This window comes from Calypte anna, chromosome 10, assembly GCF_003957555.1.
Source record: "Calypte anna isolate BGI_N300 chromosome 10, bCalAnn1_v1.p, whole genome shotgun sequence".
NCBI classification, from domain to species: Eukaryota; Metazoa; Chordata; class Aves; order Apodiformes; family Trochilidae; genus Calypte; species Calypte anna.
Window position 1 is genome coordinate 19392887 of NC_044256.1, and position 23316 is coordinate 19416202.

General features: G+C 37.0%; 1 protein-coding gene across 1 annotated transcript in view; it reads right to left on the reverse strand.

The window, feature by feature from the left end:
* DENND4A (DENN domain containing 4A) overlaps window positions 1-23316 on the reverse strand; it is a 43886-nt gene that overhangs the window by 15766 nt on the left and 4804 nt on the right. The window contains exons 2-14 of the mRNA XM_030457327.1: window positions 20240-20328; window positions 14766-15095; window positions 13909-14158; window positions 13293-13362; window positions 11592-11761; window positions 10655-10896; window positions 8929-8995; window positions 5502-5560; window positions 4711-4855; window positions 3951-4126; window positions 1974-2074; window positions 947-1165; window positions 564-709 (exon numbers count right to left, since the gene is read on the reverse strand). Coding sequence (XP_030313187.1) covers window positions 564-709; window positions 947-1165; window positions 1974-2074; window positions 3951-4126; window positions 4711-4855; window positions 5502-5560; window positions 8929-8995; window positions 10655-10896; window positions 11592-11761; window positions 13293-13362; window positions 13909-14158; window positions 14766-15073 — 1953 coding nt within the window. The 5' untranslated portion in view covers window positions 15074-15095; window positions 20240-20328. The remainder of the gene's footprint in view (window positions 1-563; window positions 710-946; window positions 1166-1973; window positions 2075-3950; window positions 4127-4710; window positions 4856-5501; window positions 5561-8928; window positions 8996-10654; window positions 10897-11591; window positions 11762-13292; window positions 13363-13908; window positions 14159-14765; window positions 15096-20239; window positions 20329-23316) is intronic.

Genomic DNA, 23316 nt, shown 5'->3' on the forward strand with positions numbered 1-23316 from the left:
CACTGTCCCAGAAGAGAGTGTGTTACAGGTAGCCAGCAATCTGACAAGTAGGTGTGGAATTTCTTAAAATACTCATAAAAATTTATTTCGTGTTACCACAGAAGCAAAAAAGGGATATAAGACTGTAGGTTTCAGTTCAGTTCTCCTGAGGAGAAAAACCCAAAACCAAACCAAACCAAAAAAAAAGTTCTCAGCACTATACTAATACAAACATTTCTTGTAACTAGATTAGGATATTTTAAAATCTGAATAATACTTGGATGAAAGACTAATAAATCCAATTTGAACTGGGAAATACAACATTCCGAGTGCTCCACTTCAGCAGAAGTTTTAAGCTTATTTCAAGAAAAATGCCAACTATGATCATGTTGCACTTTCACACCTTTTGTCACATAATTAACAATTGCAAAGATGAGAACAGCAGAGCAAGAGTGAGCAAGGTATTCCTTTACTGCCATACAAATGTAACAGAACCCACAAAAAATGACATAATAAATCTTGGTGACTTTAGGAAACCCACACATTCCATACCCATCAATCTGTGCATATGAAGATGTGCTTACTTTATCCACACAGTCATCAAAAAATGCCAGGCTTGCATCCTTATCACTGACAAAAGAGCACTCCTCGATGAAGCGGATGAACATCTGGGTTTTGGTCATCAGGGTGTAGAACTTCTGGTGGGAACGATCTCGACTTTTCAGGAAACCTACAAAAATGAAATCAAAAGCATGCAAGAATGCCCAAACCACAAAAGCCCTCACCAGAAGTCAGCATATATGCTGCCAGTAAGCAATAAACTCTCTGCTCACTCCTGCCACTACTGTGGACGTTTTTCTGTACTTGCCATTCACAACATGAACACTGCAAACATTTTTATTCTTTAAATAAGAGAGAAGCTAAAATAATACTTTAAGACACATAAAAGAAGTTTGTGACTCTTCACCTTGTAGTTCAAAGAGGGAACTTGCATCTGTGGCTGTTTCAGAGGGTGCCTCTGTTATTGGCCTGAGATAAGACCTGTAACCTTTTAGTATTGAGGCCATGAAACACAGAAATGCTTCCTGGATCTCCAAGTCTAACAAATGCAACTTCTTCCCAGAATTAAAATCATAGTCATTCATTGCCAGTTCCATTAATGCATCTTCTCTGGGTCTCTGTTGCACTGTGAACAAAACCATAAAGTCTTACTTTTTTTTTTCCTTCAATAATGGTTAAAAATCTCTTTATTCTACAAGATTCACTTGTTTCTGAACTCCATTAAGTTTGGAAGAGATTGAAATATTCACAATTAAATCTATTCACACCATGCAGCAATGGATTCAGCTTGACATTACACAACTCCTGTACCTCTGGGTAATACCAAAAAGCAAGATACATTTATCTTTTCATCACTTCAGATACTACAACAATACAACCAGGATGAAGAAAGCTTTAAAAAACCCTCAGAGTAAGCTGTATGTAAAAACATGTGAAACTCTATACATCTGACTAAAGAAGTGTATTTTAGGGACAAACACAGAGATGGGATGCAAGTATTAAATTCTAGTAACCTCAATAGCCAAGAAGATGTAAAGAGCCTTTTAAAAAGTGCCCTAAATTCAGGTGACAATTACAAAGATCTTGTGCAATATGCATGAACTGTCCAGTAATTGTGAAATGCATTTATGAAGCCAGTGTTTATAAAACATTTGTGATTTCCATCTTAAAATCTTAGTTCAAGTGCTCTTCTATTTGCTATTCCCTTCTAATAAAAACTTTGGGGTTTTTTTGGTAGGGAGATGAACATCAATACAAGGGATATCTATGGAGCCCTGCCTTATGTATATGGAAGACTCCTCCACCAGTTTGCTGTTCTGTACAATAATATGTTTAGCGTAATGGGTTACTTAAGAACATATTTAATTAGCTAGATCTATCTATTAATGTAGCATATATCCAATGTAAATCTTAGTATGTAACTCCCCACTCACTTTCTGCCAGTTGCTGATATAAATTACTTAAAGTGTTCATCAGATTTTTACAAGGTTTCTTTGGTAAGATCTTCCATGCAATCGTTTTCTTATCTCCAGTTCTGGAAGGGAAAGGAAAAAGGTGTGAATATACCCTGCTCATATAGAAAGCTGCATTGAGAGGATCTTTCTGTCCCAGCAGAGAAAAGGGAGACCAGGCACAACTTGTTCCATCAAAACAAGACTGAGCAGGACTGATCATCAACCAAAGCCAAACTTCATTTACCATACAGAGATTTAATCACAGCCATCTGACCTCTGCCCCATACTTCAGGGTGATGATGATTATCAAGCCATGCTCTTCAGCACTGAAATCCATCCCCTCATGGAAGATGCATTAATAGTATTAAGCACTCACCACTGCACAAGCAACCACCACACATGCTACATTCTGAGCTGTTTCTACTTGAACTAGGATGGGCATAATGGTTAGAATGTTTGTAGTAACCTGAAATCAGTTTGATACATTAATTGCATTGTGTTTAGTACATATAGGTCTGGAGTTAAATGTGTCATTATCATGATGACAAAAAAAAATAAATCAGTGTTCTTGGTCAACAGAGGGCACCAGCAAGCCTCAAGTCACAAAGCTGCAGAAATTATAAGCACTTGTTGTACACTTTTTTTCATGCAATGAAATGGAATTAATCTCTTCTACAAAGATGTATAGAGAAATCAGCTAAAAGTAGAGTGAAAACAGAAATAACTGCAAATATATTATATTTCTTAAAATATATGTAGCTAATTAGACAAATATCAAAAGTGATGCATTAACATGTCCTTCACCAAAAAGTAACAAAACCCAAACCAAAGTTATTGCAACCCAATTTGAAGTATTTCCTAAAAACCTTAGAGCAGAACTGCTACACAAACTTGGTATCAGCATAAGATCTTTGACAAAAAATACTGTTTACAAATACTTCATATACGTAACCTTCTCTAAATCCACACACAACAACTGAAGCAAAAATAAACTCAAAAATAAAATTAAGAAAGAAAGAAGTTTTTAGTTGGGCACAGTAATGCTGAAAAGGCTGCTACCAACAGGAGGAGGATACAAAAGAACATTAACCAATGTTCTTCAACCATTAACCAAGACTTAGAGAAGTAACACTACATAGACACTGAGTGTCCTAAACGTTATACTGAAGTAACAGTTTAATTCTGAAATGCAAGTTTAATTAATTTTGTGTTCTTTAGAATCCTAAATAAGAAGCCTGACCTTCTTCTAATTATTTTTATATCACATTATTGCAAGGAAATACATAATTTGTGGCTGTGAGTATCCTAACAATATGGCTATTTCCCAATGGTTTGAACCCTGTTATTCCTTACTAACATTTTAGATACTAAATAATGAGTGCTACACAGCAATGTAGTACCCTACACAGTTCTGAAGGAGAACTATTACAATCCTGTTATTTCAGCTTGTTAATGATGATTCTAAGGCTCTCACCCGTGGCAGTTCACATCTCTAATTGTCAACATGAAGCTCCTGCACTTCACATTGATAGGGATTAAGTTTTAATTGTTATAATTACCAAGCAGATGCTCATATGAAGATACTAAAATTTCTTCAGCTCTAAGAAAGCTGATATTGGACAACAAAAATTATTATTCTCTTCCAGGGACAATGAAATGAGACACAGGATGGTTAACTCAGGAAACATGCCAACACGTGCAATGAGATTTTTAGGTAATAGAATAAAAGGCAATAATATTCCATGAGGGTTGTTATCTCCACCCTGCAATGTTAAACAGAAGGTATAATTTCTAGCATCCTCATTTCAAGAGGGATGATCTATGAGAAAGTTTAGAGGTCTAAAACAAACAAAAAAAATAAGCTCCCCAAAGTTTCGCCAAAAAAGTTAGGTTTTGCCTTTGAAAACAGGAGGCAAAAATATTAATAGAGAAGAATAATTGTTAATAAATACTTACTGAGATATTGTATTGGTATCTAAGTCAACACAGCTAACGTCTGGTGGAGGGTCATAGAGATCAAAGTATCTTGAATCAATTCCCACTATGAATGGGCATGGTGCACTTAACACATCTGCCAGTGCCAAGGGACAGAGAGGAATATATGGGCAAGGCCAGTGGAAGGGAAATATCATCTTTGAAAATATGCAGAGACAAAAACATAGGTTAAACAAGTATAATAAAATAGTCTATGCAAGTACAAACCAAGCTTCACTAACTGCCACTTCAAAATGTTGTAACATGGCAGATGATTATTACTGAAAACCAAGATGGAGATTATTCAATAAAAATGGCACTCATTTCTCTAAAGTTCAGTGGGTTTCATTGGTAGGAAAAAAGCTCTTCAGTATAATAGACTGTATAAGGTAGAAGTAGAAAAACAATGCTTAGTGAAAGGAGGCAGGAAAATAACATGCACTTAAAATTCTTCTGCAAGGGAAAACACAGTGCTAACTGGGAAAATCAGGAACTCATACTCAGTGTGTTGTGATGACCAAAGAAAATGCTTATTTACAATATTTATACACAAAGAACCAACACTTCTGTCTTTGTGGGGTATCAGTAGCAACGTGTAGTTTTCTTTTTCTAATGGTGTTTATTTTTACTCTTACTTTTAAGTAACCTTTATGCCAAACAGCACTCCTACTAATTTTAGATTTTATCTAAAACTCATTTTTTTATCTAAAAATCATTGTGTGATTAAAAGGATGTTACTTACAGAGACTAATGCCTCAGTCACACTAGTGAGGACAGAAGGTCGTAGTGAATGGATGAGAATTTTGTGTTCTGTCACAGCAAACACCAGTAGAGTTACTGCATTTTCAGGTCCTAAATTCTGAAGTAGTGTAGAAAACTTGCCCCCACTGTTAAGGAATATAAACACACTGGTGAGCTACAAGGGATCATGGGAAAAAAATCTAGAAGTTCAATAAAAATAGAAAATAAGGAGTTAGAGTAGGATTTTATACACTTGAATCTGCAAATCTTTTAGTAAGTTTTCAAGGCAGACCTGGTCCACTTCACTGCTCAGTGAAGAATGGTTACTCCCCATGAGTAACCAGGACTACCTTAGGCTCTCTAACCAGTCTCTGTTATTTTCAGGACACATGTATGATGAATTTTCTTTTTTAAAAGCAATTGCCAGGAAGACAAAGATGCATTTCTTTGATCATTCTCTTGCAAAGACAAATGTTAAGACAGTCACAAAATTCCCTTGGTTACCTCACACACAAAAGCTGCATCATTTTGGAAGCCCAGGTACCAACTTCCAGAAAGGGGATCCAGGAATTTATATTCTACCTAAAGCATGACTGAAGATTATTTAAAATAACACAGATATTGTTTCCTTAAGCCTGCATCCTAGTCAGGCCACAGCTCTAACCACACTTCAGCTACAAAGGACACGAGACAAGGTAAGTTAATTTGCACAGTTACAACTCAAAATACCAAATATTTCCTGCAACATAAGTCAGAAAACATTCCACAATAAAAGAAGATCCTGCTACTTGCCTCAGTGGAAGGGGTGATGACACAGGTTGGCTAAGAATCAGGTTATCATGTGGAGATAGCTGAAAAAAGATTTTGAAATGCATACTTTTTACTTGGAACTTAGAAATATTTATTAGAAATTACACAACTAAGTCAAAGAACAACTAAAAATGAAATTCCAACTAAGCCAAATCTTATATGGCCCAGATGTTTAGCACTGTAAAGAGTGGCATATGAAGTGACATCACTGTGTTGTAGTAAAATCTAGGCAAAGCACTCTCTGCCTTTCTTAGTTAGAATTGAATAAATTGCATATTCATAAAGAGGAATTTAAAGTAGCTACTACTGCAAAAAACCTGAATATATTAACTGCTGAAAAAATGAAGCCTTCTGTATTTTAAGGGAAGTGAGGACCCACAGCTGATACAGCTTTGAGGAACCAGGAGGTGGTTCTTCTTGGATTTAGGGGGAAAAAGGTGGATAAAATACATGATGGGGAGAGATGGCAGACTGTAAAATATAGCAATATTGGTTTTGGAAGACATGAGAATTAGGTTTTAGGTGGTAGAAATGGCTCAGCTCAGTTTTGATAAAATCTTTCAAATTTGCATTAATTGAAGAACCAAGACAAGGATCTTATCAATTTCCACTCCTTTCTTTTAGTGATTTGACATCAAGAGAAATCATTCCTACATTCAGCATGAATAGAAGGATTCAAATAAGCACAAGAATACTGATACAGAATCAATTTATCAAAACTCAATTGATATTTTCAGCCATAGTAAATCCAAGATAACAGGATACTGGTTAGCTTAATTCTTCCTGCTAAGTGATCTTCCTGCTAATCTTCTGTTGTACAAAAGCACAGTAACCGAGTAAGTCACAGGAGTCTGTACAACTGAGCTGCAAGTTCTGACAACTTTTGGTAACATTTCATTTTTGAGTACATTTCACTCCAGCCCACACTGCAGATCATCAGATGACAGAAGGCAGAAAATCAGATGAATTAGAAATAGCAATGCTGGAGCACTAAGACATAATCACTGTGCCTGGACAGACAGAGGGAACATTGAGAGGAGTCTGTGGTCTCTGCAGCCCTGCTCCCTTGCATGCCTCACATAGCAGACCTTTCTGAAGGCCAATGCTACATTTAGCTTCAGTGACAAATGAGGATGGCCACACCACCCTACTTGCTGGATTTGTCTCCAAGTCACCTTGTGACAGCAACCACCATTAGCTTGCTCAGAATTCAAACAACTCATTTTTTTCATGAGGTAGCCTTCATAAAATACCCTCAGAAAGGAAGAGCAGTCTAATTGTCCTGTCACTGTTGTGTCTCAGCAGATAAATACAATCAGGTATTTATTCAAAGAGCAAGATTCCCTTAGGCAGAAGGGGCACCTACTGCATCCATTTGTCAGAGGGTGAAATGTATTACTCTATGAGCTCTTGAAGTTTTCAGGTTGTGAATACATCACTAGAACAACAACATCTGGGTAACAAGGGATGCAGGACATGGAGAAGAGAGTCCAAGGGATTTCATTCACATGACAAACAACCTCTCAATGTTGGCAGCTGGAAAGTGGCCACCAGGAGCATTCCTGGATGCATTACTAATAGCTGTAATTTCTTCAAAACCCAAGTGTCTGACACATGCCACTTCTAACAGCTGTTAAGAAGGCTCTAAGAATGGGTTACACTTCAGGCTGGCACACATGCAGTTATTAGAATACATCAGGACTCATTTTCAGAAAGCATAGAGGCACTCACAAGACATTCTACAGCTACACATACTCAGAAGGATTTGCTACACTAATTATTTAGCAAAAGACTACCATGTTTTACATGAACAAACCGCAGTGAGAAATCACTCTTTCTACAAAGAACTGGAAGCCTATTTTCAAGAATACAGCATTGCCCATGCTATTTTTGGGAAAACATCCTCAATATAGTCACCTGTCATCTTGTTCAGTGCAGTACCAGGCACATTTCAGAAGACCCTGAAACCAGCTTGAAGGAAGAAGTACTTACAGCCACTGCCTCCTTCAAAAACTGTGTTCTCCTGTACTATCAGCCACTAGAGCTATACTAACTCAATGCACACAGCATTTTGAAAGTAAGGTTTTACAGACATAATTTCACATCACTTACTTCTAGGTACCCAGACATTGTTCCAGGACATAGACCCATATGTATTTTGAAAGAGTTCCCTCAAAGTGCAGGCTAAAAAAATATGGCTTTTTCTCTAAACTGACTCACAGCTCTCTGTATTTATTGTTCTCAGGCACAAATATTTTATTGAAGGTGAATTAAAAAACACAACCACCTAAGAAGTAAAAATACTGGGGTTTGAATTGAGCTTTAAAATCCTAGTAAAAGTGATAGATGTGTCAGCTCCAGTTTTAGTGTAACTGTTCTGCAGCCTCCTCTCAGTAACAGCAGTAAATGCCTCCAGAATATCCAAGTACACTAAGGAGGATCTTAAATATTCAGTGCACTCCATAAAGATATAACTCAAGATTGCATTTTCTCTGAACGACTTCACTAGCATATGGGCTACTGCATTAAGACTGAAAACTGCACAGGGCTCTCTATTTTATTTCATACAAGCAGTAATAGAGAGAGAGTAACATCATTTTGTAAGTCATTCAAAACCACAGGATTGGTAGAATAACTACAAGGGAATAGAGCTGTCTTTTCTCAGCACTAAAATTGCTACATGTCTCTACTCATTTTGCCTCTTAGGAGGAAAAGAGGGGGGAAAAAAATGGATTTAATAAGCCTTCTCTTAAAAAGGCTTTGTTATAGGGATTTCCTCTCTCCTACCAACACTGACATGGGTGAAACAGCAAATAAAAGGTAACCTAATCCTAGCAATTATACCATTTCACTCACACCTAGTAAAATATGCTGGGTCTTGGGGGTAGGACAGAGTAAGGGTCATATTTGATGAAGTGTGGCTCTGCTGAATGTGCATGGCTCCTGCAGTTCCCAGTAAGGGCTATCTGTTATGTAGAGGACAGCATGAAGCCCTTTGGGGAAAGAGGTAATCACAAATATGCTCTTCACATCTGGTTTTAATTTATTTATTTTACACTCAGCCTTCATACAGTAGCAAGAAAAAAAAGAGTCTAAAAGCTACTGGAAAAATCAAACCAGATGCTGACTTGAGTAGTTTTCCATTAATTTCCAAATACTCTGGGAAAAAAAAAAATTCTCAGCTCACTTGTATCTTGTAATATCTCAATAAAGTCCTTAACCAAACTGGAAAAAACAGTGAGAAATCTGTAAAAAATAAGTGGATGAATTTAGGGAAAAAATCCTGAAGAATTTGAACATAAAAATTGTGTTTTCCATTTTTTTCAATAACTTTTCCATTTACTAACCTGTTCAAAAGCTGTTTTGTCTTCACTGAAGATATAGCTATTAAGAAGAAATTTACACTTACCTGAACTAGAATTCTTGGCCTCTGAGGGGATGGAAAAGGAACTTTATGCATAAAATGGGAAATGTGTCTAGAGGAAAAGAAACATTCCGATTTAGTAGGATTCAAGTTTAAACTGCTTTACCTCAAAACAAAATTATTGCCAGTAATTCACTACATAAAAATGGCACATACTTACTCAGAGATGAAAAAGAAAAAAAAGAAAAAAAGCAACACCAACAGCTCCCAAAGCCTGTGGGGATAATTCTGACCTTGAAAAATCTATTTTTCTACTAGTGACAACCAGAATGGCAGGACAGATTATCTTGCAGACTACAAGCTTGGTTTGCCAGACTGAAAAATTACAAAGAGGCCTGGTTTGTCTTTTTAAAAATAAATTTATAAAGTAGAAATATTGATGTTTGAGAATCACAATACCATTTGCAATCCTGCTGCTGAGACTGGCTTGAAATAGCACCATATCTCAGACTATCAGTGGCTCTTCACAAAAATGTATTCCCAGCTGAGTACCAAGGAGAGTCATTAAGTTCATCCATTTTCTCCACACCCATCTTCCTCACTTCCAAATACAAAATATTGTGTAATATTTTTGATTTTAAAAGTTAGAAGTCTTTTGCAAATACTAGAAATACAGGAAAATATTTTTTTAATTTAAGTTCTCAGCTTTATAAATCGATTTAACTTACAAAAGTTCTAAAAGTGTCGTTGTAAAACATACCATCTTTCATGTTCAAAGGAACTCCATGCAATCAGTAGAAACTCAGGAAGAAACAAATAATCCACCAACAACTGCATTCTACAAGCTCATCCTTCCCTGTGATTTCTGCAACTTTTACCCTTATTCAAATTTTGAAGAAATTCAGAGAAACCCCAAAATAAGCATTGCTTTATATAGAAAACTCCTTTAATATGTCTCTGATTAAAACCTAATACTTCACACAAATATTCCAATGTATCTGCATATTATGCCATTAGATGCATGCAAATAAAAACCCCTTTTTTACCATGTTTTCAATTGCACTACTTGGCAGCCACATGGCTACAAGGCCAGGAAAGGAATCAGGCTGAAAACAGATCTGGGGGGTTGTCTTTATTACAAGAGGATGAATATGGTGGCAGAAATATGGAACATAGAGCAAACATCAAGGGAAAGTCTTTCTGCTTGCAGAAACAGGGCTGGCTGAAAATGTTAAATTCACATATATGGCACAGAAAATGTTCAACATCATTAAAACAGCCAAAGAAAGTGGGCTAGATACTATATTAACTTCATGCAAGACAGCATAGATATATTTAAAATATCCTCAGTAAAACGACCAGTTTACAAATGGGAGAAATAAGCAAATAAAGCTGGAAAATGAAAATTAATAAAGTACTTATTGTATTTACTTATTATTGTATTCATTAAAAAAAAAAAATCAGAAGCCAAAAGTAGTTTTCAGCTTTATGAAAAATATTTTCATTATTGTAGTTTTATCATAACTTTAAAACCAGTATAAGAGATATGAAGTGGACAAAGAAAAAAATTAAAAAAAAAAAATCACAAAAAATGCTTAATCCAGAAACTCAGTCTCATAAAACTTACATTGAAGTTTAATCAGAAAAAATGTTTGTAAAAGAAAAAATGAGGTGTAGTAACATAAAAAAGCCAATTACTGTATTTGAAATCTGATTCCTTGAACATTTCCAGGCTAATGAAACTTTTTTAGCAGTATTAAAGATTACTTACTTCTCAATGGGTAGAACATGTGGACCAGAAATGGAGTAACGATACAGAAAGGTGAGAAACTTCTTGAAAGCATCAAAGAAAGGCCAATGAGAGAGCAGACAGATGCATTTATTTGTTTGAACTGTTCTGCATGTGTCTGACTTGCCCTCAGCAGCAGCTGCTAACCCCAGTTGAGATTTTTGTTTCTCAGTGAGATTCTCTTCAGGATACAGCTCATAAAACTGAATGGCAGCACCATATACCTGCAACAAAACAGTTGATTTTTGAAGTTAATGTCTGCCTCAACCTCCAAAACAATCTAACAAAGCCCAAACAGGCACAGAAAATCAAGTCTGTGTTACTGTAAAAGAAAAAATTACATGAATGCACCATCTTTTGAAGCAAACTATTCTGGAATATTCTTATGGCTGTGAAAATCCAGACTATCATTTATTTAAAACACTTAATGTCACATGAGAACAGGTAATTTATGAAACAATTGAAGGGAGAGAAAAAGAATGATTATAAAGAATACAACAACAGTCAACTGCTCCTACAATTGCCTTGAAAGTTATTTTAAGTGTCTTTTATAAGCAACTCAAAGGAATATTCCTCTCCCATTCAATTTACTTTTTAGAGCAAGTTTAAACATGCAAGGTTGTTTCCATGCTTGCAATAAAAATAGTGTGCTTGCATGTATATGCAGTCAGACTTTTTATAGCTCTCTGGTTTCAAGGCTAACATGACTGGAAAGCAAAGGAGTGCAGGTTTACATGATCAGCAGACCAGCACAGAAATAAATGCAAGTCACTCTTTAAAGTGGTCTGTGAATTAAGCCCAAATACACATTCAAGTTTGTCTACAAAAAATACGGATTACTATTATCCCCATGCAGAACAGATAAACAACCAAATTATTCCACTGAAATTGTCAACCATTTTTCAGGCTTTCAACTTACCTTTTCTGCAGAAGCTCCAGTTAGAACAAATGTAGAAAAAACTGGGAGAGGGTATTTACTGTTAGATGGCCAACATTCAATTGTTGCACCCATAGGCAGGCAAAAAAGAGGCACAGATTCTGGTAATGGGAATGATTCATAATCTTCTTCAGGGTATCTGCATATTAAACCTGTAGAGGCAATTTGAAAAGAGGGAGTTATGTAAGGAATAGCAGAAACAGATTTGTAACAGCTCATTCCATTTTAAAAATGCCCTGAAAAATCATGCAGAACACATACTAACTTCAGAAGAGCAGTAAGGTTGTAAATAACCAGGCATAGTGAATAGCTGGAAAGAGGCAGCATGTCTCCCTGGCTTGAGGAGAAATCACCTGACTTTAATATTGCTCTGAAACCCTACTTCAGGACCTACTCATAACCAATTTATTTTTTCTGTTTGCAGGTTGTGTGCATTTCAGCTTTTATTACAACAGTTCCCATTCATCACTAGAATGAGTAAAGATTTCAAATTTATTTTAAAAAATGGTAACCAGAATAATTGAGAAATAAGATTGATGTTTTCAATTATAAATGCAATTAGCTTTTGCCAGCAAAAGTTTCCTGGAAAACCTGATATTTTATTAATTATTCATTATTATTTTTAAATATGAACAGAACTGAAGCCATTACTTATGCTGATTTGCATCAGCTGAGGATTCAGCTATTTTGTTTAGACTTAATTAGAAAAAGAAGTGTAAAACACAGTTCTGAAGCAGAGGCTCTTAACATACAGCTCTTCAGTTACACCTTAAGCTGTACCAACCTTTTCTTTCTTCTTGCCAACCCAGGGGACTCCAAAAGGAGAATGAATACTGTGTGAGGGGATTTAGGATTTATCTGCACTAGACAACGTGATCACTACACATTCTTTACCAATTTATAGTGAAATATTAATAAGTAATGAAAACTAGTCATCAAGAAGGGCAGTGGATATTTTCCCTGCCAAGAAGTAAAAAATCTTGCAAGCAACTATCACAGACAGGGCCTTCTACAACTTTGATTTAATTACAAATTTATTGTCCATCTTTATTGTCCATTTTTGAGAGACCCTCATCAAAAGGATATAAGTTAATTAAAGCTTCAGTCTGGATCATGGTCCTGACTTGTACTCAAACAAAATCCCGTATTTGATAAAAAGTAAAAAAACCCAATAAATTTAATAAGAGCCAGAACAAATCTGTCTTATAAATAAAATAAACCAAAGATGATTCATGATCCAAAAATACTTAGAGAGCTCAATACCACTGATATTCAGGGCAGTGTGGAAGTCTACAGTATTCTTCATAGTGTTTCTTAAAGTGATCATGAAATTGCATCTCAATTTTTGCAATATTTTCTTCTGCATATACACACACACAGATACCCTTAGGAAGTTATTAACAACAAAAACATAGGTGGGAGGCAAGCAGGTTTGTAGAATCCTATCAAAACACAACTGAGCTTCCAATTAAAAGGAAATTTAAAACCAAAATGGTCATGATGCATATTTCTAAAGCTCATTTTAGGACATTATTTCAAATGAATTCTTCAGGGAAAGATTCAGTGCCAAGGCAATGTCTTTGTCAGACAATTCTTTAACTAAGAAAACTTACTACATTACAAGCAAGCCTGTACATGCTACATTGAAGATAAAAAACAAGCTAAACAGTAGTAGTTACATACCAGCTTTATATGATATGGTATTGGTCTTTGCCACAGACTTTTTATAACATAAATATACAGCTGAGCCCCACTGTAAAACAAAAGAAATTATTGGATTACATGATGACTGGCTTTGGAATCATACTAAGCACTTAAACAAGCTCATAGTCTTTAGCATCCATCATCACCTATATGCAGCCTTCTTCAGAGAAAAAGTTTGTGTAACTACTGAGTATGATGACTCTTCTAAAGCAGGGTTGTAGGTAATAAGGAATTTTAAACAAAACAGAAGGCTGTTGTTAGATACAGAATTCCTATCACAACAGTAAAATCACTGCCAGAAACAGCCATGTCTGGAAAAGACACACGGTGACCCACCAGATTCTAAGGACAAATCCAAAGCTGCTGAAGTCAGCATTTCAAAGTTAGCACTAGAAAGACAAGACTTTTAAAAAACTTTTCTTACAAGCAGGAACAAGGAAATGTCATCTTTCAACTCCTCCAAGACCTGATTTATCTTTGGAGTGTGCCTATCCAATTTTTTTTCCCACCAGGTACTCTGAAAACCACCACAAACAACCCACAAACGTTACCTCGCCAAACATTAAGTGCTCCACTTCCAAATTTTGACTCTTACCATGCTATTATTAAGATTCTTGTCAACCTTGCAGAAGGTATGTGGAGGGGTCTCTCCTTTACTTGGTATGATGATACATATATCTGTGACAGCCAAGGTGTTCTGGGTCATGTTTTCAGATGCCCTTCGGTACGTGATGTACACCCTCTGGGATGAGGCACTGCCACTAATATTAGCTGGCCGACCATATGGAGTACTTTGAATTATTTCACAACCTTGCTTGACTCTTTCTTTCCCATCGTATAAAACCCTAGTTAAAACAGGATGGAACAAAAGTCAGAAAGCACATAATTTTTCTAAAAATGCTTTGACCACTAATACTTGACTAAGGACGGTAGCTGAACGGTAGTTTGGCAAAAGCTCATCTCTGGTCAGAGGATTTTTGCTGACAGGTTGAGGTCACATTACAGCAAATCACATTCTAACAGAAAAGCTTCAGGATGAAACTCCACTAGTTTTTTTTTTTTTTTAAGTGATTTATTTACTGCAAAGTAGTGTTATTTTCAAGTCCGTTAAAAGATTCATTGCCTGATCCTATGTGTCATACAACTGACCTCTTTTCAGTCTGTATTAAATGGGTTAAGCATCTTATCTCAACCCAAATTTATACAACACTCAAATTTATAAATGGCTTTGAAAACTCCAAAATGCAAAGGATTACAGTCATCACTGAAATCCACTCAGCAGGCATTTTTTTCCTACCAGATTGGGTTACAGTGTGCTCAAGAAAACAAACATCTTCCTGCTTACAGAGTTTTGCCTTCTGTTTTAAAACCACGATATTTCAATCAATGTGATTTACTCATCAGTCAAATAAAACTGCCAAAATGAGCTGCTGGAACAGAAAAACCACTCACCCCAGGTCAGTAAGGGGAGGCTTATCCCTTCCTCGGCGATAGCACAGGTATATCTGAGGTCCCACCAGACTACCATTATTGAGATCTGCAGACAGTCCTGAGGGAGTAATGTCTATGCATTTATATCCCTGAGGGACTTCCTCCCCCAGAGATTTATTAATTACTGTTACATCTGTAATAGGTTCTTTTGGTTTAGCAAGTTTATGGCAAGCATCGTTGAAGTGGATTTCTTCCTCTAGTGGTTTTGAAATATCTGTTAATCCTGCGACAACAAAGTAGTCAGCAACACGAGCCCCCTTGTCTTCCATCTTCCATTACAAGATGTTGTAACTGGCAAGAGAGAGATCTATATCAGTACTTTTAAAGGAAATAATATCACAACAAAAATAAGAAAGAACAAAATCATGCTTAGCTTTAAAACCAGAAAGGTCACGTTAATATAAAACACAATACAGGAATGTAAAAGAAAGACTCGTTACATCATGTAACATTTTTTTCCATTTGTAATCACCACTTTTCCAATTAGGAATTCTGAGCCACAATCATGAGAGATAATTGTTGAATCTTGGAATGGAAAACCCAAGTGGCCTCCTCCTGTTAACCCAGACACTCGAGTACCTGAACCAACAGGAACAGCACAATACTGTGCAAGATTCTGCAGGTATTTCACTACTGAAGCTGATGGCTGAGCCAAAAGGAAGCTCACAGGTAGTTTGCAGATAGTCTACTGCTGCACTCTGTCCACCAGGACAGTGCATCTGCAATTATTTTGCTTCCTGGATATTAAACATATATGCAAAGGCTGTCTTGATTACTCTAAAAATACAACTGTAATATTTACAGTCATCTCACCCTATGGGATTTTACATCAGATACCAAGACCAGATCTTATTGGATTATTGTTGCAGCCTAAAAGCTGATACAATTTTATTTTATTTTCCTTGCTGTACAACCCATCCAGAGCCAGCAATATAAGAGGTATTACACAAAACATTTAAAACAAGTCAACTTCAATAGACTACAGACCACTGTGAAACATAAACATTCAAGACCACATCAAGTTTTTCATAATGGAAAGGAATACAGTCCTGCTGTTCCAGCCAAACTGTGCTGGGAAAATACACTCTTTCTTCCTAGAACATATTGATACAAAAATTCCTTACATATGAATCCTTTCTGTATAGTATTGGGGTTTTGTTTGTTGTTTTGGGTTTTGGTTTGTTTTTTTTTTTTTTTGCAGTGTTACACAGCACAGGACAAAGTAGTATCTGTAGGATGAAAAGATGGCCTTGCAAACAATGCAGTACACTACATAGCAGAGGATTCAGTTTCCACTTTTCTCAGAGACTCTCAAAACCCCTTGCAAGTCCCTTAAACCCCATGTCTTAATAAATAACTTGATTTGGCAAATAAAGTGCTTTCTGCTTTTGCATGGAACGTTGAGAAATGGGCTGAAAATGTTTATCTAAGTCACCCATATGTGCTGGATTCTTGCTAAAGTAGTTTCAGGAAGTTTACTGTCATCAAGTTCAAGACTTTTTAAACCAGACAAAATATTTAAGCCTCCCTTTTGTTGAAATAATTTTATTTGGGTGAAAAATTTCATTGCAAGAGAAACTGCTACAACACAGGAGTTTCAAGAGCTTGCTAACATTCAGAAACTCAAAGAGAATTTAGATCAGATGAGCAGTTGGTACAACAATTCCTTTTCCATGTCACCATTATTCCAGATGCATTACCTCCCTTAATTTTTTTCTCAAGGTAGCAAGCATTAAGCCTTATCAAAGTTTGTATTATCATGACTGTAGGATTTTAATAACAAATCCTCCCATTAAAACAATCAAAATAAATTTAGACAGCACTCCCTGGTAATTAGGAAAATTATGTTCTAAGTTGGTACTGTGCATTTAATCAAACTGTCCCAAGCTGACCTCAGATTTCCAGCACCAGTCCCTGCTCAAAAAGGAAGATTATCAGCCTGTGCCTGATCACCACCATCAACCTCATCCACCAGTGGAAGAAAGGGAATTCCACCTGCCTGATTTTATTCTGTAGGCTGCTTATATTTTGCTGGAGTAACTGACTTGACTACCTTCTAAAGTCACAAGGAAATGAGTAATAGCTTTTAATTTATAGTTATTTATATGATTCAGGAAAATGCCAAGACAAACTCAAAACCCAACCTTTCTTTCTATATTGTTGATAAGGAATATGGGACACTTTAGAACACATGATTGCTGGGGAACATTCCTCAACATATAGCAATGTAATTGTAGATAATTACTCAGCTTGTTTCCTGAGAGAAGAGATAAGGGAGTTACAAAATCAAGCTTAATTTAACCTAAGTTGAGTTATTTCAAAGACATCTGGAATATGTTACACAATTAGCCACATAGGAGAGTAATAACAAACTTGAAACTTCTTGAGTGATATGACCAAAGATACACAAACATAACCACTGCACATGTCACCTATTATTTCACTGTACATCTGGTTCAGTAAATCCAGAATAGGGTAGAGCAACAAATGTATGGAGAAATAAAGTAAGTTTTAGGTTGTCCCTTTTCTCATTAGAATTATTTCACAAAACTACACCAATTTCTGGTGTGCTTCGTTATGCCTTTTAAGTAAAAAAGGAAACAATATTTTAGTAAGCAAAAATTACATCAATTATGATTGCCAGAACTGCAAGCCTTATTGCTTCAGTCTATTAGCAACACACTATTCCAGTTTTATTGGAAAAGACAGCATTACAAATAAAGATATATTTACATTATACTGAAGAATCCTATCTCACAATTTAAACCTCACTCTTAATTATTTCATATCAGGTTTATACCAAGTCTTAAATTCAAACATTCCTTTATTCCCAAAAGCACTTTCAAGAAAAACTGGGACAAGCTCTCCTCATTTTAGAGCCAGTTAAAATTAGAATCCCCTACATACAAACACCTGCTATCACACAAATTTCCTTCCTAAGGTTATAGCAAGTAATACACAAGTCAGCAAGACCTTCCTAATTTAATGCAGCTTTTATGGCAGAGAGGCATATAAAAAAAAAAAAAAAAAAGCCTAGCTGATGAGGCATCATCCCTTCAGATCTTTTTGCCTTCTGATACAAAAGCTTGCAGCTAAAATTGGGATAAAACGCAGAAGATATCAAAAACATTCAGTGGTATTTTAATCAAGCCAACTTAAGGCTTTACTAGAGCTACTGTGATTCTCAATTTTTCAACATGTGTTTACTGTGCAAGCAGATATCTGCAAACTTTATGTTAAGAGACCCAGAAAGAAGTGTGAGCTAATTAAGTGTGAGCTAATTCAGTGGCGAGTAATCATTCTGTGAAAAGCAGTTCACATAAACAGAACAATCTGAGTAATTTCTGTAGCAACTCTTACCACAAGGGTATTCCAAAGTATGTTACACACCCCCCAGCACTGCAATTCAACTTCCAGGAAATAAAAACACAACAGAAAAAGTCACAGTGCACGTGAGTGTTGCTAAGAACAGCAGGTCCCAGGTGAAATTCAACACCAATGGTGCCACGGTGAGAAGCAGCTACTAAAGCTTCTCTGCACTTCAGTCATCTGGGGACAAAAGGCTGTGCTTTGATCATGAATAGAAAGTCTTACAAAAGCCCCTGGAAATCAGTGCAATATATGATCTTGGAGCCATCTCATGTGGTAGAAAAGAGGGCTTTTTGCTATTTCCAAAAACACAGGAAGAGGGGAAACAAGTAAGCCAGCTACAGAGGCACAAACTACTACCCTGATTATTTCAACAAAAGACAAAGGATGACCTCAGTTTCACTGTTTATTTTATTCAAACTTTCTTACTATCAACATTTATTCATAAACATTAAAAAAATACTAATTAATATTTTTTACTGTCACTGCTGCTGTAATTCAGAGGTGCTGCCATTTTAGCAGTTGTGGCAAAGAGATGAATCTGAAAAGAGAACTCTGTGATCAAATACTATAGATCTATTGCTAGTGCTAGAAGACAGCCAGAATGCTGCAAAACAATCTACTGCTCCAAGAAAGATGATCAAAAAGTTTACAGGAGTTCTATGTCACTGACCCTTTTGTAACAAACAAAAATACTGTTGGGACTTTGATGTCACCACTGAATTCAGGAGAGCAGCCCACACACGAACTTCTTTTGCTTCCAGCCAACTCTTATTTCCTATAAAGTATCCACAACTCTCAAAGAGAAAGCAAACAAAAATTGGAAGGCATGATCTTATACCAGATCAAGTCTTTTCATATAAGACAACTAAATCAGTGTCTAAGCTTTTTGAACTGATCACAGGTTTCATTCCAATACTGTAAGCTGATGTACACATCAGCTTCTTCCTCACTATGTGACCATAACTATGGGGATGTGCCATATATTCTATCCTCTGCTTCATGAACTGCAGAGTTTACTATAAATGCACCATTTCCAAGGTAAAAAAAAACTTGATATAATTCATACAACCTTCTCCTAGCTACAGACTTTTGTAGAGGTAACTTGTAAGTGGGCTGTAGACCAGAAGAACTGCTCTAGCAGTGCCAGCTTCTCTCCAGCAGCCAGCTTTCCCAGACAGAAATATGCAACCTCCAAAAGACAGCAGTAAGGACCATCCCACCCCATTAAAACAGTTTCACCAGTCCACCTCTGGCAGACACAAACACAACAACTGCCCTGTAATCTTTTACTCTCCTATGTCTTCATTTCCATTCCACCCTGCATTTCCCTTTGAGAATATTACATTGTTTATTAATTTGAGTTCCTTATAAGGTCCATTAACTGTCTAAAGCAGGTGACCTTTTCCTTTGTGAGCTTGACTCCAAAGATATGTTCTGCTTGTAAACAAGGAACAAATGTCTCCTAGGACAGGCTGGGAAGCAATGCAGGGATCTGCAACACATTTTTATAATAGCTCAAAGCTTTATTAAAATGGTGTTTTGTTTTGTTTTATGAAAGAATCTAACCACGTTCCAAGAACTTCCTTCCTTTCAAAGCACATGAAGACCAGACAGACAAATCAATGACCAGTTTTAAAAATTGCCACAGAAGTTCTGAGAGCCTCTAGCATTTCAGTCTCACCCCTGTGCTGCTGCCTTACCCTGAGGTATGCTGCCAACACGTGGCAGCTAGTCATGCAGGAGCAAAGTGAAGTTAACTGGATCAGTCAGTCCTGCTATGGCTCCACAGAACCATTTCTCAGCCATGACACTGCACAAATCACATGAGAGCTCAACAGCCTAGAGAACATGTGAGTAAGTTACCCAGGAAAAAACCTTCACCTCATTCTAGTACTTTCAAAGCTGCCTGGGGAAAGTCAGAGACAAACCTTTTTTCCCCTCCAGTATTTTCTCCATCACAAGCAAACAATGCTGGGAACAAAGCAGAAGGACCTCAAATATCACAGGAATTCTCTCAAGTCAGAACACAAGCCTTCTGAAAATTCTTTCAAAGCGTTCCATACCTTTTCATCAGGGCATTGCTGCTTCTACACTTTGCCTCTCTTGCTGTTAGCCAGGCTTTACCATAGACTCCTTATCAAAGGTTCATTCCCTACAGAAACAGGCGAAACAGAAATTAGACAATGTATATATTTGTTGAAACTTACTTATTGTACATTCCACTGCACCAAATTATACCAACATTGTGAACTGCAGGACTTGCTTTGTAAGACAAAGTTACCTGTCATAACTGTGAAAAAAAATTGTGAAACCAGATTTTAAAGTTAAAGTATCAAGTTTTATGCTGCATGGATATTTTAGGAATGTACACATGAGACATTTAATGTTTTAAAGAAACAAAACTAAAGAACAGCTGAGACAGCCACTTCACATTATTTCAACTCTTCCATTATTTTCTGATAATAAATACCTTCCATCTCTATTGACACAGAAATTGTTACCCAGCTATGAAAGTGCTCTCATAGCTCAATAACCTTTCAATGCCTACTTGAAAACATTGCTCCTCTTTGTAAGATTCTGGTATTTAACCAGATCCTTCTCATTCCCCAGTCAGCAACTCACATGCTCTCTTCCACAGAGTCACCTTACTCCAGTTCCCCACTCTGGCAGTTGCTGTCTCTTTGCCACTTACTGTCACAATTCACTGGTTTTCTTCAGATAGTGTTTACTGAGCTTGTAAATACCAGCATGACCTTTTCAGCACCGGTATGACCACAGACAGCTTGAGCTTGTGTTTTACTCTGAGGCATGTGCAAGCCAGGCAGCCTGAGCTGTAGTTCAGCCTTTTGAAGCAACAGCTTTCCACCATGGGACTTAGGAGAACACCTCACTGGAGACACTCATAGACTTCAGTCTCCCAGAATGACTCATTAGTGTCAGCAAGGCTGCAGTCAAAAATAAACTTTGGCTAAACGAGGCTTCAAGTTGCCAAGACTTGGAGAAGACTCTTAGAAGATTACTGGGAGAAGACTCCAGAAAACAAAGTAACATAAACAAGGCCAGGAAGAAGCACAACTCAGGAAGGTTTATGCAAACTCTAGAAGACTTGCTTCCATTCCTGAAGTGGAAGCATTTGGGATAGAAAATACTAGAGTATTGGAATTATATTTTTGGGAGCATGAAGTCTGACATTCTATTCATAACCCCAAAGTACAAGACAACTGATTTCTGACAGAGCAGAAGCAATTAGCACTGCTGGTTACTTCCACAGCAAGGAGCAGGAGGTGACAGCCTGGGAAGTGAACCCAGCCCCTGGCACAAGTCTTTAAACCATACAGAACTAGGGACAAGTACCAGTTAAAGTCACTTACTCTTCAGTAACTGAGTTCAAACATTTGTACACCAGGCTACAAATTGAGAGAGCACACAGCCCTCACACCACACATATTTTTCCCAACTATCTGTAAAGTGTCCATGAGTGTCAGAAATTATAATTTTAGGGATCATCTGCAGACCTCAAGCCCAGATGCAAAAGGTCTAAGAAATAAGCAGCTTTAACACATGAATAATTTCCCCATGGACACTTCAAAAACCATCTCTCCTAGTCAACTATCTGGAAAGCAAATGGAGTAGGAATTAAAGGAAAGAAAAACATCCTTTTAAGCATCACAAGGAACACAGCAAGAACTGCTGCCAGAGTACTTGCAGCTCTGTTTCATAGGGAGCAGAATAATTGGGAAAAAGAAGGCAGAGAGAACAGACTTCACCCTGAGGGAGAGATTAGGCATTCCTGCATCCTCTGTACTCTCCACCATCACTCACCAAGCCTTTCGTTTGTTCTTCATTGCTGTGTTTAGTCTTAATAAAAAAATCAAAGTATTTACTAAGATGGTCTAACAAGGCACAGGCTGCTCAGGTGTTTGTTGCAGACATGCCACAGCAAAATCCCACACTCTGCAACTCTTGACTATGGAAGACCAAGTATCCCACAGGATTCACGACAGAGGCAAATCTTAACCAGGCTGGTTTAAAAAACTTCCACTTTTCTTTCTTGATAACAGTATTTATGGCCAAAAAGCACAACCAAAGAACAAAAACAATTTCTGTGTTTGTAAGGAGGGATGCAGAAAACAATTTATACCAAGTGAGGGGAGGAAAGCCAAAGTAAGCATTATAAAATGTAAATACTACTTCATCCAAAACACAGTTCAGGAGGGCAGTCAGTCCATGTTTTTCAGACAACTACTTATTATACAGCAACTTTTTAAAAAGAGAAGTCCTCCAAACACAATGCTCTGTTTTCCTTGGCACAGTAGATAAAGGCAAACAAAAGCAGCAAATCCTCCAATACTGAGCTTCAAACCTCAGATCTACCACTGAAAATGTCAAAGTGGATCAGCCAAGAGTGACAGGAGTGTCCTGCTTCCACCCAGCCATGTTAGGACACACATGCCAACCTCAGCTCAGTTTTGAAGCCATTCTCTACTCAAATTAAAATTTTTAATTCATGGTGTGGTAGAGGAATGGACAGGTAGGAATTATTTAAACGTTTTTGCTACATTCAAAACTACACTTTGATTGTGACTTAGAGGATTTGGTGCTTTTTTTTTTTCCTTTGGCCAACAAAATATCCTGCAGGGTAGGAAAACTGGACCCAGGATTTTTTTCAGATTATAGACCATGAGTGGATGAAATGCATAGGCTGCAACTGCAGGGCTGGAACTGCCATTTGCAGATGATCTACACCACACTGGAAAGGTTTAATGGAGAGATAACACTGACTAATACCTCCCTCATCCAGTAAATCTCTACATCCAGTTAGCAAAACATCCCTCTACCTCACAGAAAAAAATATCTATCAACAAACACATTCTGCTGTGACAGTTTCCTCGCTAGTTTAGCTAGCAAAGCAATGTGAAGCAACATCCAAATATTCACAGCAAATTAGCTGAAGTGTAATGATATGCTAATCTAACTACTGCTTCAGGATTCCAAAGCCAGCTGAGAATATCTCTTTGTAACACAGAACAGACATATCTTAAAACCCCTTCCCCGTGTTTTGGACCAAAATTACTAAATAACCACACCCTAAAAGAAAGGCTGGGGCACACTGAGTCAGGGAAAGGCACGAGAGATGCTG